The sequence below is a fragment of the Primulina tabacum genome, chromosome 9 (genome assembly GCF_025594145.1).
Source record: "Primulina tabacum isolate GXHZ01 chromosome 9, ASM2559414v2, whole genome shotgun sequence".
NCBI classification, from domain to species: domain Eukaryota; kingdom Viridiplantae; phylum Streptophyta; class Magnoliopsida; order Lamiales; family Gesneriaceae; genus Primulina; species Primulina tabacum.
In genome coordinates this window covers 37,091,202-37,106,758 of record NC_134558.1, presented here as the reverse complement: position 1 = coordinate 37,106,758, position 15,557 = coordinate 37,091,202, and the positions used below count along the sequence as shown (strand labels likewise).

Sequence of the window (15,557 nt, the reverse complement as noted above, 5' to 3'; positions counted from 1 at the left end):
AACTAAGAATAAAGAAATTTCGATTAAACCAAAATTGTTGGCATAATTGATTTGACCAAACGAAATAAAAATTTATCATTTTGGTTTGTATCCAAATAAACCACACTTTTGGGACAAAAGGTATATTCGGTCAGATTTCTTTTGTTTGTGCAAATACAAAGATAAATTGAGTAAATCAACTTGTTAATAAACTTCGATTTTTTTAATAAAAACCCGGTTTTTAAAAAAGTTCACACAAAAATTCGATTAACTACAAACCAAAAAGAATCGATTTTGATTTAGTTCGATTAGTTTGGTTTGTACGAAAAAATTTGGCAGATAATAAAACTTCATTAAAGTTTGAAGATTCTTCCTATTTTAGAGGGCACATAAGAAATAATTTAACAGTGGAAAGAAGTAACAGGCTAAAGTTTTACTCACCCATTATCGAATGCAGAAATTCACTATTTTATCGTGCAATACATGGAGTCAGAAATTGAAACCAATGATCAATTCCAAAGATCAGAAAATAATAATTAGAAAAATTACAAAATCTACAACCAATGGCTGATGATGATGAAGAAGATGATGAGTGGTATCACATCAGAAATACTGATATTTTTTATGTACTTAGCTCAATGACTCTTGTGGCATGGAAAGATCGATCCATAAAATCTGGAATGAAGTATCTTACTAGGATGCATGAATAGCTCCAGCTAAAAAAGCAGAAGGAGAAGAAAGGGTCATCTCGCCGCCACCAAAATCTAAGCCGGCTTGAGACATTTTGACATTCGACATTTGTCTTACAAAACTTGTAAAACTTACCCAATTACGATATTCGAACAAACTTTTGTCCATTCTAACCAAGTTGAAAGAAAACGAAGGTGTTTCAAGTCCATCTGAGTATAACTTGGACATTTTCAACACCTGTTTGAATGATTCATCGTCCAAATTTCTAGAAGAATTTTCTCCCCCCAGTGGAACGTCACAAACTCGTGCAGCCAGCATAAGTTGTTTGAGAAAACTTTCAGGTTTACTAACTGGATTAGTCTGCTGTTCTTCAGCATCCCGCATGTCAAAACATGGACAACACAGCGTAAAACCATACCTACCAAACATGCGAGCAATTGGTAGAAAGCCGTCTCTAATTGAGGTGTTGTAGTATCCAGATGTTAACTCAGATGAATGAGATTGTGTGCCATAATGCCAATGAATCCCTGCCACTTTTCCGGACATGTTAACTTCATTACCCCTGAATATAGTCTCCGCTTCTCTGCAAATCCTTTCCCCATGTTGAAGCAGCATTTCTGAGTACCACTGAAGGAAGAACTCTCCATATGGTGTCTTCCATGCACCATCGTCTCTGAAAAATTCTTTATTTTCTGGATTTTGCATTAAATCAGTGGCACCAATGGGCCCTCTACCTTCCCATTCACGCATTCCTATTTTATGGGCGCAGGCATTCAGAGATGCAAGCATATACTGGCAAATTGAGTAAAGAAAATTATAATTTGAAACTCAGTGAAAAATATCCAAAAAAAAAAGGCTGTGCAATGTTCAGGATATTTAAATCTCAGGGTACCTTATCATAGAATTGAAATTCACCAAGTTCACGAGGGCGCCAAGCCCATGTAAGCTTCTGAGAAGGGCATGATGGATATCTTAGTTCACCTCCAGGACCTAGCCCAACTTGAATCCCCTGAAAATAGGCACCATGAAAACCACATCTTGCAAACGAGGCATCACATTTATAAGAACTAACGAACATAAACAGCTGATGAAAGCCCATTATGAAGGTCATTTTTACCGTTATAACACCACCAAAAAATGATCTGAACGTTTCTCTGAAGTTCCTCATGAGATCAGCATATGCTTGAATAGGTGATCTTCCATGTAGAATGGGTAAAATGTCGCATCCTAAAGAAATATATTCCATATTCCTCCTCCCAAATCTATCAACATATGCTACATCTGGATCTTTATCCATTTCCTCAAGTACCCATCGAGGGAGAGGAATCCTTGTCCATAGAAAAGAATGAAATTGTGATACAGTATCGAAAGGACAATGGAAAAGAAAGCAGAAAGGAAACTAAAATTAAGCCAAATATAATCCATTAAAGATCAAACAAACTCAATTCTAGGCAGTGAGGCAAAATTGCTATTTCATTGTACTTAAGATGAAAACACAAACCAAATGCAAATGCAACTTAGGAGTGAAACTGAGTGTCCTGATCTTATCTTTGATTTCATTTTCCTAAATAGGATAGATAGAACTTCTACAAACCCATTTTCACTTGATTCAGATTAGTGAATATGAAGAACAGCTAAATTCCTGCTTCTCACTTCTCGACTTGCCCCTCCCTAATCAGTTGCATTTAGACACTTTCCCTGCTGAGAAGTGTGAATAAGAAGAATCGTATTCGTTATTCATCTTGGACTAAACCAAACAGATTCAGTTCCCCTTCAATCAGCAAAGTTACTGACTCCTTTACCTCTGGTGGGGCGTGTTGAAGTAAAATTTCTGTTAAATGAACATCTTTATAAGCTACCTGATCATCTTGGAAGACTTCCATTGGTGTGCAATAACCAAGGATAAAGGCTCTGATTTAACACTACAAGACACCAGGGAACAAAGTCGAAAAGTATAATACCACCTCTGCGTCCTTCTTATCGTCTAGCACATTCTCTTGTCTGTTTATGCTTTTGCCACTTCTTTAAGTTGCTGAACCTCACTAAATAATGAATAAAATCAAGTCGTACTAAATTTAATAAATAGGATCAGAATACATAGATTAACATGCACATCATGAAAAGCCATCATGTCTTAGTCAGTATATCCAAGGATGTCGAAAACTATCAGCAAACTCCATTTATAGATCTTCAACTTAATAGCTACGACACGCAGCAAAGCATAGAACTTAGCAAGAAAAAAAGGGGGGAAACAGCTGAGGTAAATGGAATTTAGAGATGGTTACCAACCAGCTGGGATCCGCCGGATCCGACCCGCATTGGTGAAACGCCATCATCGCCCGTACTTTCAGCCCGAAACGCTTAGCCAATAAAACGATTTCCAAATACCCTCGCCAGTCATAAATTCTTGGAAACTCCCTCTCCACCAGCCCCCACCAAACCTCCATCACCACCCCCTCCACACCCGCCGCCGCTAGCGCCCGGAACGACTGCGCCATCGCCTTCTTCCTCCTCATGGTTTGCGCTGTGGGCCCCACGGCGTCCGTTGGCAGCGTAACGTAAACCGGGAATGAACCCACACGGCGGCGATGGCTGTAATGAAGCTCGTACACCAGCTCGCCATCGGACGAGGGGTTGAGGCGGCAGGTGATCGCAGGTCTCTCCAGGACCCGAGAAGGAAATTTCGGCCCGACCCGTATCGAAAGGGGCTGTAAGAAGAGCAGGTTATTCGAGGGGGCAGAGAAGCTGGGAGCCGATGGCGACCGCGTCGCCATCGTGTACGGACACAGCAAATGTGTGGCTGCAGGTGAGATTAGGATGAGAATTCAGTCGTTAGCAAATTCGTACCTTACGGCAGCTGCATTTTCCCCATTTTTAGCGCTGAATCTTGAATGATTTGCTTGTAGAAATGATACTGTCCCAGTGTATGCTTACGTGAAAAAAGTTATTTTTTATCTACGAAACAACGTAGACCACCAGTTCGAATGAGGTCCCTAAAAATTGATGGGGAACAGGAATGACCCTGAAATCAGCTGTTTTTCCAAACAAACGCGACTGTATATATACTATTTATTGAATAAATTTTATTGGGTGTATAGTTTCATTTATTTATTATAATTATAATATATTTGTAGGTTTCCACGGTTATTTTTCAAAATATATATTTTTTAAATTTAATTTGATAATAAATAGAATGAAAGCATTAAGAATTAGACATGAGTTGAGACACCATAAACAAAAAAAATAAATAAATACATGATCTTATCTTAAGTTTATTTATTTATTTAACAACATGGAGTGGGGTTTTTTTAATGACAAAAACGTGTGTAAGACGGTCTCACGTATCGTATTTTGTAAAATATATATCTTATTTGGGTCATTCATGAAAAAGTATTTTATATAAAAGAAAGAAGAGTAGTCTCTTATGATACGGTTTCACGAATTTTTATTGATGAAACAAGTCAATAATGTTTATTTTTACAATAAAAAATAATATTTTTATATGAATGATCTAAATAAAATATCCGTCTCAGAAAACTGAGATATAAAATTGTTTAGTACGAAGAAAGGATAGGGAATTTTCGCTTTCTTTCTCTTTTTACTCGACTATGAGTAAATTAATATTTAGGAATTTGAGTATATAAAAAGGAATGAGATACGTGTCCAATCTCTTCGGTTTGAATTTTATGATATTTTGTTATGACAATTGCTTCTTCATCATGTTTACGTAACTCATTTTCTAAAAAATACAAAACGAATATCATCAGCACATGAATATTGAAAGCCAAGCTTCGATTGGAACTAATCATAATCAATCTCTTTCAAATCTCAGCTCTATTTTCAAATTGAACCATTCATATAATTACAATTTACAACTACCTTCGTATGTATGTGTTGTATGCATGTTCAGTTGATTTTTTTTATAATACTCTTTTTAAAAGAAACCGAAATTGAACTTGAATATTTATAAATAAAATTTATAATTTTGTGATTTTTAATAATTGTTTTGATATTTTTATATAAATTTAATTTTTCATACAAAAAAAGAGGGCTGAAAAAGAAATAGAGAGGGTATCTCGAGATTCTAAGAATTATGCCAAGAAATTATATATGTTGTCTATGTTATGACTCAAATATTATATATAATATATTATGTTAAAATAATGAGAGGTAATTAAATATAGTATCCATGTGAAAATCTCGATATTGCTGGAAATCTCATCATTTATCAATTCTATATATTTTCAAATCTTGAACATATGAATACCATCGTCCGTGCAAGATCTGTAAACGGATTTTTAGCAATATAAAATTTTCACAGATGTTGTGTACGAGATCAAGGGGGTGGGTGTATTGGTTATAAACTTTTAATGATTTTTATGGAGTTTAAAAATCTAGAGGTATTCAAACTAGACTTTTATATACTATATAAAAGTTTAGTGGTATTCAATGTAAACTTTTGTAGAATTTTAAAAAGTCATGTGGTATTCAAACTTGACTTTTAAAAACTTTACAAAAGTCTATAGGTATTCAAAATGTCAATAGACTTTTAATGACTCTATGAAATTCTATTAAGTACAAGACTTATAGCCTAAGGTACAACAATAAAATGTCAACAAAAGTCTTTGATTCAACCTAAAGATTTGGATGTACATTTATAATTGAGAAATCTCCCAAATTCAATACAAACTTTCATTCTTTTCTCATCTATTTATTTTTCCTTTTATTTGTACTTTTTAAAAACATAATTAAAATTTAAATTTTTATTAATTATTAAATAGCATTTTATTTTTAATTATTTTATTTAATTTTAGTTAATCTATATATTAAATTATTGTATAAGCAAATTCATACCGATACTATACCAAAATTTTCGGTATACCGAACCAAAAAAACCTTGCATTTTAAAAAAAATTATAATTTATTGTTTTAAAATATTATATATTTTAAAATTTTTGTATATTTTTTCGGTATTTCGGTATATACCAAAATTTTCAAATTGGAAATCGTTATCGTACCGAAAAATTCGGTATTGTTACCGTACTGTATCGAAATCTTCGGTATACTTAAAATTCGGTAAATTCAATATTTTTTTGTTATGGTAATCTCGGTATACTGAAAATTCGGTATTTTTTCCCACCCCTAACAGGGCTTGTATTGGCATGTGCTATATTACACAATTTTCTTTGAAAAAAGTGTCAATTTGATGAATTTCAAATTGAACTAGATAATTAAGCTCAATTGTCTTCATCAGCACAAGTTTATGAAGGTGACGACTTTGATCAGTTATTTAATACTAAAAAACAACAACGAGCAAATGTTAATGCATGGAGGGATACCATAGCCAATGGAATGTAGAACGATATTGATCAAATTGTCAGTAATGATTAGATTTTTTTTATAAAAGACTACTCATTATTTTGAGTGTTCTTTTAATAAAATTTTATTATGAACTTATAAAAATATTATTCATTAATATATTGAATTGACATAAATAATTGAAATTTTGATTTCAATAAATTGGATAGTTCATTTGTCATTTTTCACAAATTAAATTGATTTAACTTTTAAGTAAGTAAAATTCATTTACATTCATAAATAAAAAAATATTTTAAAATTGAAGAGGTTATATATGTCCAATAATTATTTTAAAAAAATTAATAAAAAATAAATCACAATTATAAACTATAAAATTCACATAATTCTATGAAAAAATCTACAAAAATCTTGAAAAAAAGTCTATAAGAGTATATGAAATTTGTTTTACAATTCTATGAGATTCCATAAAAGTCAATAAAAATCTATCAACTCCACAAAAGTCCATCATTTAAAAAAATTCATTAAAAATATTTGAAAGTATAGAATTAATACACCCCCCTAAACAAAATAATGTCACAAATCCTTATGCGTGGTTAATAATACTACTTGCATTATAATATAGGTATATTATAAATCACAAAAAAAAATATTGTATTAGTTTATTTGTGATTTTGATTATCCATCCTATCACATTTCAATTTTAATATATTATTTGTTAACTTTTTTTGAAATTGTAGTTTTTTTTTCTGGTGACGGTGATATAGTATTTATATGAGACGATGTATTTAGTGTGATATCAACATTTTCCTGAAAAATAAAAAAAAATTGAAAAATACAAGTACTAGAATTAAAATTCATAAGATTAAAATCATAATGAGTCAAATATTCCAAATCAAAATGACATTTTTTGTAAGGCCCGAGATGTTATCAATTTTATGAGATCCCGAAAAGAAAATATTATTGATGGCAATTTTGTAATTAAGTGGAAAAATACTTAATTTAAATTTGATGGCAATTTCGTAATTATTGGATGGCAATTTCGTAATTATTGAGGGCTGAATTGCAAATAGTGAAGAGTTCAGGGGCTAAAGTGCAATTTTGGGTTTAAGTGGACACTTGTCTTGCCATGCTTGTTTGATATATATAAGTTTCACTTTCTTTCAATTGTCCAGAGAAGAAACCGAGAAAGCTTCAGGGGATTTGTCAAGTTTTCTTTCAAGCTTTAAATTGTGATTCGAGTGATCCGTTTATCAGAATTTAATTCCGGACACAGTACCGTACTCCTCTCGACGAGAGCTACGACTGGACGTAAGTTTTATTGAGTTCTGTTATCATTTGAAATTATGATATTGGAGAAATTATTATTTGATCATTATTATGTGTTCTGGGAATACTACACATCGTAGAATCGAAGTCAGATCGAAGAACAGATTGATTATGGAATTGTTATGAATTTCTGATTATATGGACTGAAAACCGGACAGATTTAGATTATTGATTGATTACAGATTGTATCGGATATGAGTTATGATTTGTAATTGATAGTTGTTGATATTGTATTCACGGGGATATTGAGATTGTGTCGTTATGCCGATGATTTGATTAAATTCAGATTAATCAGATTCAGTGGTAAATTGAGAATGGAATATTGATATTATGATTCTCGATATATCGTTTCAGATTTACAGAGACAGTCTTGACTTCAGAACTGATATTGTTTCAGACCGGGACTACAAACGAAAGGTATAAGTCAATGTGGTGCCGGGAGAACGACTCGAGTATGATATACTTGAGTTTCCCTAAATCACATACTTATTGTTATTATATGCATTGATTTGATTATTATATGATGTTCTATTGATTTATAGGAAGCATGTAATAGATGAGTATTAGACGAGTGATCTTGTGACAGAAGTGCCTGATAGTGGTGGGATCGCCACGGGCACATTGCACGATGTCACAAGATAGTGTGTTGGCGATTGTGCCACAGTCTGTGACGGATAGGTCAAGACACTGGATGTTTGGTTATATCGACGTGGATAGAATCGGAGTTTCTTCTATTACTGTTGGTCGATATAGGAATGCCAACGTATTGAAACCGGGATCCCTAGACTAGGATTGAGTCTAGTCTGAGTCGTGGAGTCACGAGCATTGTCGACAGTTTTATATTGATTATGTTTCAGATTTTGATACATATTGCTGTTATCTGTCCATGCTTTTATGTTTATCATATGATTGCATGTTCGTTGATTTATACTGGGATTATATTCTCACCGGAGTTATCCGGCTGTTGTCGTGTTTGTATGTGTGCATGACAACAGGTGGGACAAGTTCAGGGTCGAGGAGATGAACATAGATCGTGATTAGAGTGGAGACCACGGACTTGACATTGCTATAGATAGGGTTCAGACACTTGATACCTAATTATTAAACCCTAGTTTGAATGATTGTATATATAGTACAGGACTAGTACTTTAATACTGATATGTATATTAGATTGAATCCCATTACATTCCGCATTTTAAAAGAAAAAAAAAATTTAGACCTTGTTTATTATAATTGATTAATTAGTCCCAATGATGATTAAGAACATGATTAGCGTCCAGGTCCCCACATTTTTTTTTCCGGAGATATAAATTTATAATAATAAATAAAGTAGAAGATAGTCAAATCTTTCTTTACTATAATCAATTTTAGCTTAAATTAATTTATCAAAATAATCTTTTTATCGTATCAAATTACAAAAATATCCCATATCTTTTAATTCCTATTCACCATCAATTTCTTAATCTCAAACTCTTTATTTTATTATCTCACCAATTCTGTGTGTATAGATGCGGTCGTGAAACACATCAATCCTATTTCTTTAAACAAATATGAATTCCTTTTTTTCACTTAATTTTTATGCAAAAAAATTTGAATTTATGTTGATATTATTGTGTGCGTAGGTATATGGGTGATGAAACTTAAAATTAATAATTTATTATATGTTAAAACCTGTATTTTAAAATTTAAGTTTCATTAAAATTATAAAATTATGTTATTTTAGTATTTTTGTTTATATTTAATTGTCTTACTAAATATGTTTTATTTTCAGGTTTTCTACGTGTTGGTAAAATAATGATAACTCAAGCTAGAAAATTCAAATGGAGGTGACTCAAACATGTTTGGAATTCTTGACAAATTATCTACAATTTTGCAGAAGACATGATTGCCTAAAAAGTTCATTAAGATGATCAAATTGTGCAAATATAAAAAAGATGACAAATTTACTTTTACTATGACCAGCATATAGTAAAAAAATCATAACTATTTCAATATTTAACCAAATGAGGTGAACCAAGTGGCCAAATTCATCTACAGACAATTCCCCACATGTTTGCCGTTTTGAGCAGAGTCAAATTCGGTGATTAAAGTCGTGGAACAAAGCATTGAAAGAAGGGACATGGAATTGAACTTGAAGGAGACAAAGAATACTATTGCAACTACATGGCATTAATAAAAATTTTGACCCTTTCTCTCATTTGGCCTATAAATAGAGGCCTTGTGCTAGCTTGAGAATCATTCTATCTCATTGTAAAATATAGTGTGAGTGTGTATCAAAGTTCTAAGTTCCAATATATTTTCTTTCATGTTCTCAACTATGAGTGATATTTTAGTGTTGATCAAAAGTAAGCTTATGGCAAGCTAAATCTATTATGTCAAGATGAAGAGGATGCATTTTTGGTGAAGTAAGATTGTTAATATTTTGTATATTCTTTCTTTATTTCTTTTCATTTAGCTAACTTATTTTTATTGTAGGTATAAAAATGAATTATTTGTTGTTATCAATTTACATCAAATGCTTGATACCATTAAAGTGGTTATCTTGATTTGTTGTTTAATTTTGATACAATAAATATTTCATCACTTATTATTATATATATATATATATATATATATATATATATATATATATCATAATATTTCATTTAGACGATAGCGTTGCTCTGCCGGTTGTTCTAAATGAAATATTATGATTTAATACTGACATCTAACAATCTAACATTTACTTTATCGCAACTAACTTTTATTTTTCGCATCTAACATTTACTTTATCGCAACTAACATTTACTTTATCGCAACTAACTTATTAAATCAATATATTTCATTTAGGCAATAGCGTGACTCTGCCGGTTGTTCTAAATGAAATATAATGATTTAATTTAACATTTACTTTATGCAATTATTTATTTATATAGTTATAATTATAATCATAGGTACTATATATAAAATATCAGTTAATTCGGTATTTTCTATAGTGGGAACTATATTATATTATGTGTGTGTTTAATTTTTTTGGAACCATTATTTATGGTGGTTTCTTTTGTTTTACTTTTAGTTAAACAATATTACATAAACTAAGAATAAATCATCAAGCCTTGACAAAATTTATAATTTGTAAACTTCATTCTTGCATTTGGTAATCTATAAATTAATAAATTTAAACTCAAAATAACCTCTCTGAGGATCGATCTCGTACTTACGAAATATATTACTTGCAGACAACCTACACTTAGGTGAATTATTATTTAAGTAGTAGCAATGAGTTATGGCAAACTCATTCTGTTTTGAAGGTTTGTTGTGCATACTCATAAACTGTTAGTATTGACTATTGAATAAGGTAGAGACTTAATTGAGACTATCTCATTTTTTGTTTATATTGTATAAACTCACATTGATGTAATTATTACGTTTCATAACCATAGTGATTGATGATTTTGTTTATATTATTTTGCATGAGCAACAATCGTAATTAAAATATTATAATTTTGGTGGTTTCGTATGCACTAATTCAAACTAACAATTCATAATTTTATTAAAATATGTTTATTGATATAAGCAAGTAGTATTAAAAAAGTAATATATTATAAATTAAATAAAATAGAACAAATGTTAAATCAACTCTTAAAACGAAATAATATAAAATTAAACAAATGAATTCGTGAACATGGAACATGTGTGGTCACAAAATAATATATTATTTAGCTTAACATAAAAAAAGATATAATTTTTTCTTTTCAAAAAGCGATTACAAATATAGATACATGACATCAAGCCATTGTTTTTACGATAAACCTTAAATTTCGAATCAAGAAATGGCTCAAAACGCTATACTGAATCTTGTAGTAGCTGTAGCTCTGATTTTCTCGTTTACAGCAGTGCCAGTCATCACGGCCAATACTTTTGTCACGGGGAAGGCATGTAAGCCAACGGATCGGCGCCCTGTAATCCACACTACCCCATTAGTCATCTTTCTCGAACTTGTCCAAAAAACGGCATACTAAACTTACGGACACAATGGGTTTGATCCAAGGCTCTACGTCGACTTGTCGCTGAAGAACAATCTTTCAATCACGATTCAAGAGTTTCACAAGCTTCCAAGGACGGAGAATGGTTCTGTTCCTGTAAAAGAATTGAACAGCTTTATTGAGAAACATTTCGGTGATTCGGAGGAGGATTTGGTGCATGTAAAGCCAGTGGACTTTGTTCCAGAGCCTAAAGACTTCTTGCCGAAAGTGAAGAGCCCGGAGATGAGAGCTTGGGCTTTGGAAGTGCATTCCCTTTGGAGTAATTTGAACAGGAAAGTTTCAAACGGGGTTTTTCACTTGCCCGATTATCATACGTTGCTGCCGCTGAAGAGCCCGATTATAATTCCTGGATCCAGGTTTCGGGAGGTTTATTACTGGGACTCTTATTGGGTGATAAGGTTTTTTTTTGTTCTGGGTGGTTTGTTTTTACTTTCCTTCTTCGTTTTATGTTTTGCCTTTGGCCTTTTGGACTCCTACTTGTCTGTTTTCACGTACTTGAGGACTCATCTCAAATATGATGCAGCTGCAAGTGTAGCATCAATGGCAAAACCAGAATATACATAGTCGGCATGGATTCCTACAATATCATTCTTTATGAGACATTAAGTGATGACTTGGGCTATTACTTTTTTTTCTTTTTACTCTCCAGTATTTTTATAATCTGATAAAATTGGCAAAGAATGGAATATGGTTTGATTCAACTTCAAACTACTTTTCTTTGTATCCTTTTTGGTGTCTCCTTTTATCGTTCATCACGTGTTTGTTTCTGTTGACAGCACGTTGATAATTGACATGGTGCGATGCAGGGGATTGTTAGCAAGTAAAATGTACGACACTGCAAAAGGGATTGTCTATAATCTTATTTCCCTTATAGATGAATTTGGTTATGTTCTGAATGGTGCAAGGGTAAGGGCTATTGCCTAAATTTCTTTCACGCTGTTTGTAAAATTGAAAGTCACTCCATTTCCCAATGTAAAATTCCTCCATAATGTACACTTTGCAGTCAACCTCCTCTCTTGAGTTCAATGGACATAGATATATACGATCGGACAGGTGATAAGGAGCTGGTTGCGAAATCACTTCCTGCATTATTGAAGGAGCATGACTTTTTGAATTCGGGTATTAGAAGATCGTTCTTTTGTAATTGATAGTATCTAACTGGTCGTTGGAATTCACTTCTTACATTCAATTTCGGTAGTGTTAGTTATTTCACGAGCCTTCATATTGTCAAAGGGATACATAAGGTTATCATTGAGGATGCTGAAGGTTCAACTTTAAGTCGTTATTATGCAATGTGGAATAAACCATGGCCAGAGTCATCAACTACCGTATGAAATTTTCCAAACTATAGGACCGAGTTCTTATATTAAATGTTATAGTTTCCATTCATAACTTTTTTTTCAATGAATGACGTGATTTGTTCCTTTTGTTTTCAACAAAGATGGAACTCGACATTTCATCTCTGTGACACAGTATTGGAGATTCTGGTACAGCAGAATGCTTTAGAAAGGCTTCGGAGGCTAGAAAGAAGGCCATGACTTCAATTCTCTGGAATGCGGAAATGGGACAATGGGTTGACTACTGGTTGGGCTATTTGTTGAGTGGCTTAGTTAGTTTGGTAATTGGCTTCTTACTGTGAAGCAATAAAACGTGTTTTGTTATTTTAGGCTTTTAGCAACTTTACGGTTACAGTAGTTGGTTTAGTATTTGTAATTCCACACACAACTATTTTTCTTTCTGTACGAAATAATATGCAAAGTTCATCTTCTTCGGTTTCCCTCTCCACATTTAACATGGTATCAGAGCCAGGTTTTCGATCCCACTCCTCGATGCAATACAGATTCTAGCTTACTCGGATGGAATGCGTTACGATTCCAGCTCTTCCAATCCAATCCAAAAATTGAGGCGATAGATAGGAATCAGACTGAAATAACGACTGTCAAATAGCTTGATTGATCAGTGCTAGCTCTAAATCATGGCGAATTCAGGTAATTTCAACGATCCTTTGTTTTTGCATCCTTCCGATACACCAGGAATGAATTTGGTGAATGATCAATTGCTTGGAGTAGAAAATTATGGAATTTAGAGTCGAGCTATGATAATAGCATTGAAGGCTAAAAATAAGATTGCGTTCATCGATGGATCATATCCACGCCCTGCGGTTGGACATGGTTCTTTACCGCAGTGAGAACGATGCAATGCTTTAATTCTGTCATGGCTTCTGAATACTGTATCTAAGGAGATCTACGAAGGGATTGTATATTCAACAGATGCTTCAATGGTTTGGGATGATTTGAAAGAGCAATTTGATAAAGTGAATGGTTCTCGTATTTTTTCGATTCATCGTGATATAAGCAGATTAACTCAAGGAAATAGTACTATTTCAGCTTACTATTCAAAACTCAAAAATATGTGGGATGAGTATGCTTCATTGGTAACGCTCCCTTCCTGTGAATGTGATACAGCAAGGAAGTATGTGAGTCATGATCAGCAACAAAAATTACTTCAATTTCTTATAGGATTGAATGATAGTTATATGGTGGTTCGTAGCCAAATTCTTATGATGAGTCCACTTCCGAGTGTTGGGCAAGCCTTTTCTATTATATCACAAGAAGAATCTCACAGATCATTGATGTCCGTAATCCCTCAACCAGCATCTGTGTTCTACTCAACACAATACAAACCTGAAGAGTCAAAGAAAAATCAATCATATTATGAGTATTCAAAGAGAAATCAGCCTTACTGTGATCATTGCCATTGGACAGGACATACTAAAGCTGTGTGTTATAAACTAGTTGGATATCCATCAGAGCATCGATTATATGGGCAGCAACCTCGTGGTGGTGACTATAGAAAAAATCCAAGGGGCTTTGTAAAACCAAAGAAACCTACTACAGCTGTGAACTTGGCTGAAGATAATGCTCCTAAAGAATATTTGACAGAAGAAAGTGGGTCACATGCTCCTATTGCACCTACTTCAGTTTTTTCTCAAGAGCAGTATGCTGAAATAATGAGCTGTTAGGAGGCCATAACATACATCCAACAAGTACACCAGTTGCTAATATGGCAGGTAATAATACTTCGAAAGCATTGACAAACTGGATAATAGACACATGTGCAAATGAACACATGACTGGGCGTCTATCATTGCTGCAAGATGCTAAAACCATGGCCGATTCATCTAATTCTGTAAAATTGCCAAATGGTGATAAGCTGCCTGTTAGCCACATTGGTTCTATTACCCTGTCTCCCTTACTCACCCTGCATAATGTGCTTGGTGTTCCCCATTTTCAGTTCAATCTATTGTCTGTTTCCAAACTTACCAAATCTCACAATTGTTCTGTCACTTTTTATCCTTCGTTTTGCTTATTTCAGGACCTAACGAGTGGGAAGATAGTTGGGATTGGTAAAGAAAGGAATGGACTGTACCATCTTGTTGACCACTTGATTCAGCACTTCAATCCATCACCTACTGTAAATTCGTTACCTTTGTCTAATTCTAGTTGCAATACTTTGCATTACCAGAATAATTTTGTGCGTAATAGTTCAATGTCAATTGATTGTGATGTTTGGCATCAAAGGTTAGGACATATGTCAGTTTCTAGGATGCAATTGTTACATTTTCTAAAAAAAACTGTATCAATAAATCATTGTTCAATTTGTCCTCAATCGAAGCAATCCAAACTTGCATTTCCCAAGTCAAGTTTTACAAAAACCTTGTCCTTTTTTCAACTTGTACACATGGACATTTGGGGTCCATTTAATACACCTACGTACAATGGGGAGAAATATTTCTTAACAATTGTTGATGATTTTTCAAGAGGGACATGGGTATTCTTAATGCAATCCAAGCTGGATGTATTGGGAATTCTTAAACATTTCTTTGCCTTGGTTCATACCCAATTCTCTACTCATATTAAATCTATTCGGTCCGACAATGCTGCTGATTTTTTCAAATCAGAATGTAGCAATTGTTTTGCCTCACAAAGTGTTATCCACTTCAGTTCTTGTCCTTACACTCCACAACAAAATGGGGTGGTTGAGCGTAAGCATAGACACATCCTTGACATAGCTCGATCCTTAAGATTCCAAGCTTCTCTCCCTTTGAGGTTTTGGGGTGATTGTGTCTTGACATCAGTTTATCTAATCAATAGAACACCAAGTCCCTTACTGGGAAACAAAACTCCTTTTGAGATCTTGTTTCACAAAAGTCCAACA

At 33.2% G+C, this 15,557-nt stretch overlaps 1 protein-coding gene across 2 annotated transcripts; it reads right to left on the bottom strand.

Moving 5' to 3' along the window:
• Nucleotides 1–423: 423 nt before the first annotated feature.
• Nucleotides 424–3,692, bottom strand: LOC142555759 (beta-amylase 1, chloroplastic-like). Of its 2 annotated transcripts, XM_075666836.1 has the most exons (5): nt 3,517–3,690; nt 2,959–3,377; nt 1,787–1,997; nt 1,562–1,678; nt 424–1,461 (listed from the first exon to the last, which is right to left on the bottom strand). In XM_075666836.1, the coding sequence occupies exons 2-5, from the start codon at nt 3,183–3,185 to the stop codon at nt 673–675; spliced, it is 1,344 nt and encodes a 447-aa protein (XP_075522951.1). In that variant the 5' UTR covers nt 3,186–3,377; nt 3,517–3,690; the 3' UTR covers nt 424–672. The 2 variants fall into 2 exon arrangements, with proteins under 2 accessions (XP_075522951.1, XP_075522950.1); XM_075666835.1 differs by having other exon boundaries at nt 2,959–3,692.
• Between the last annotated feature and the right edge of the window lie 11,865 nt (nt 3,693–15,557).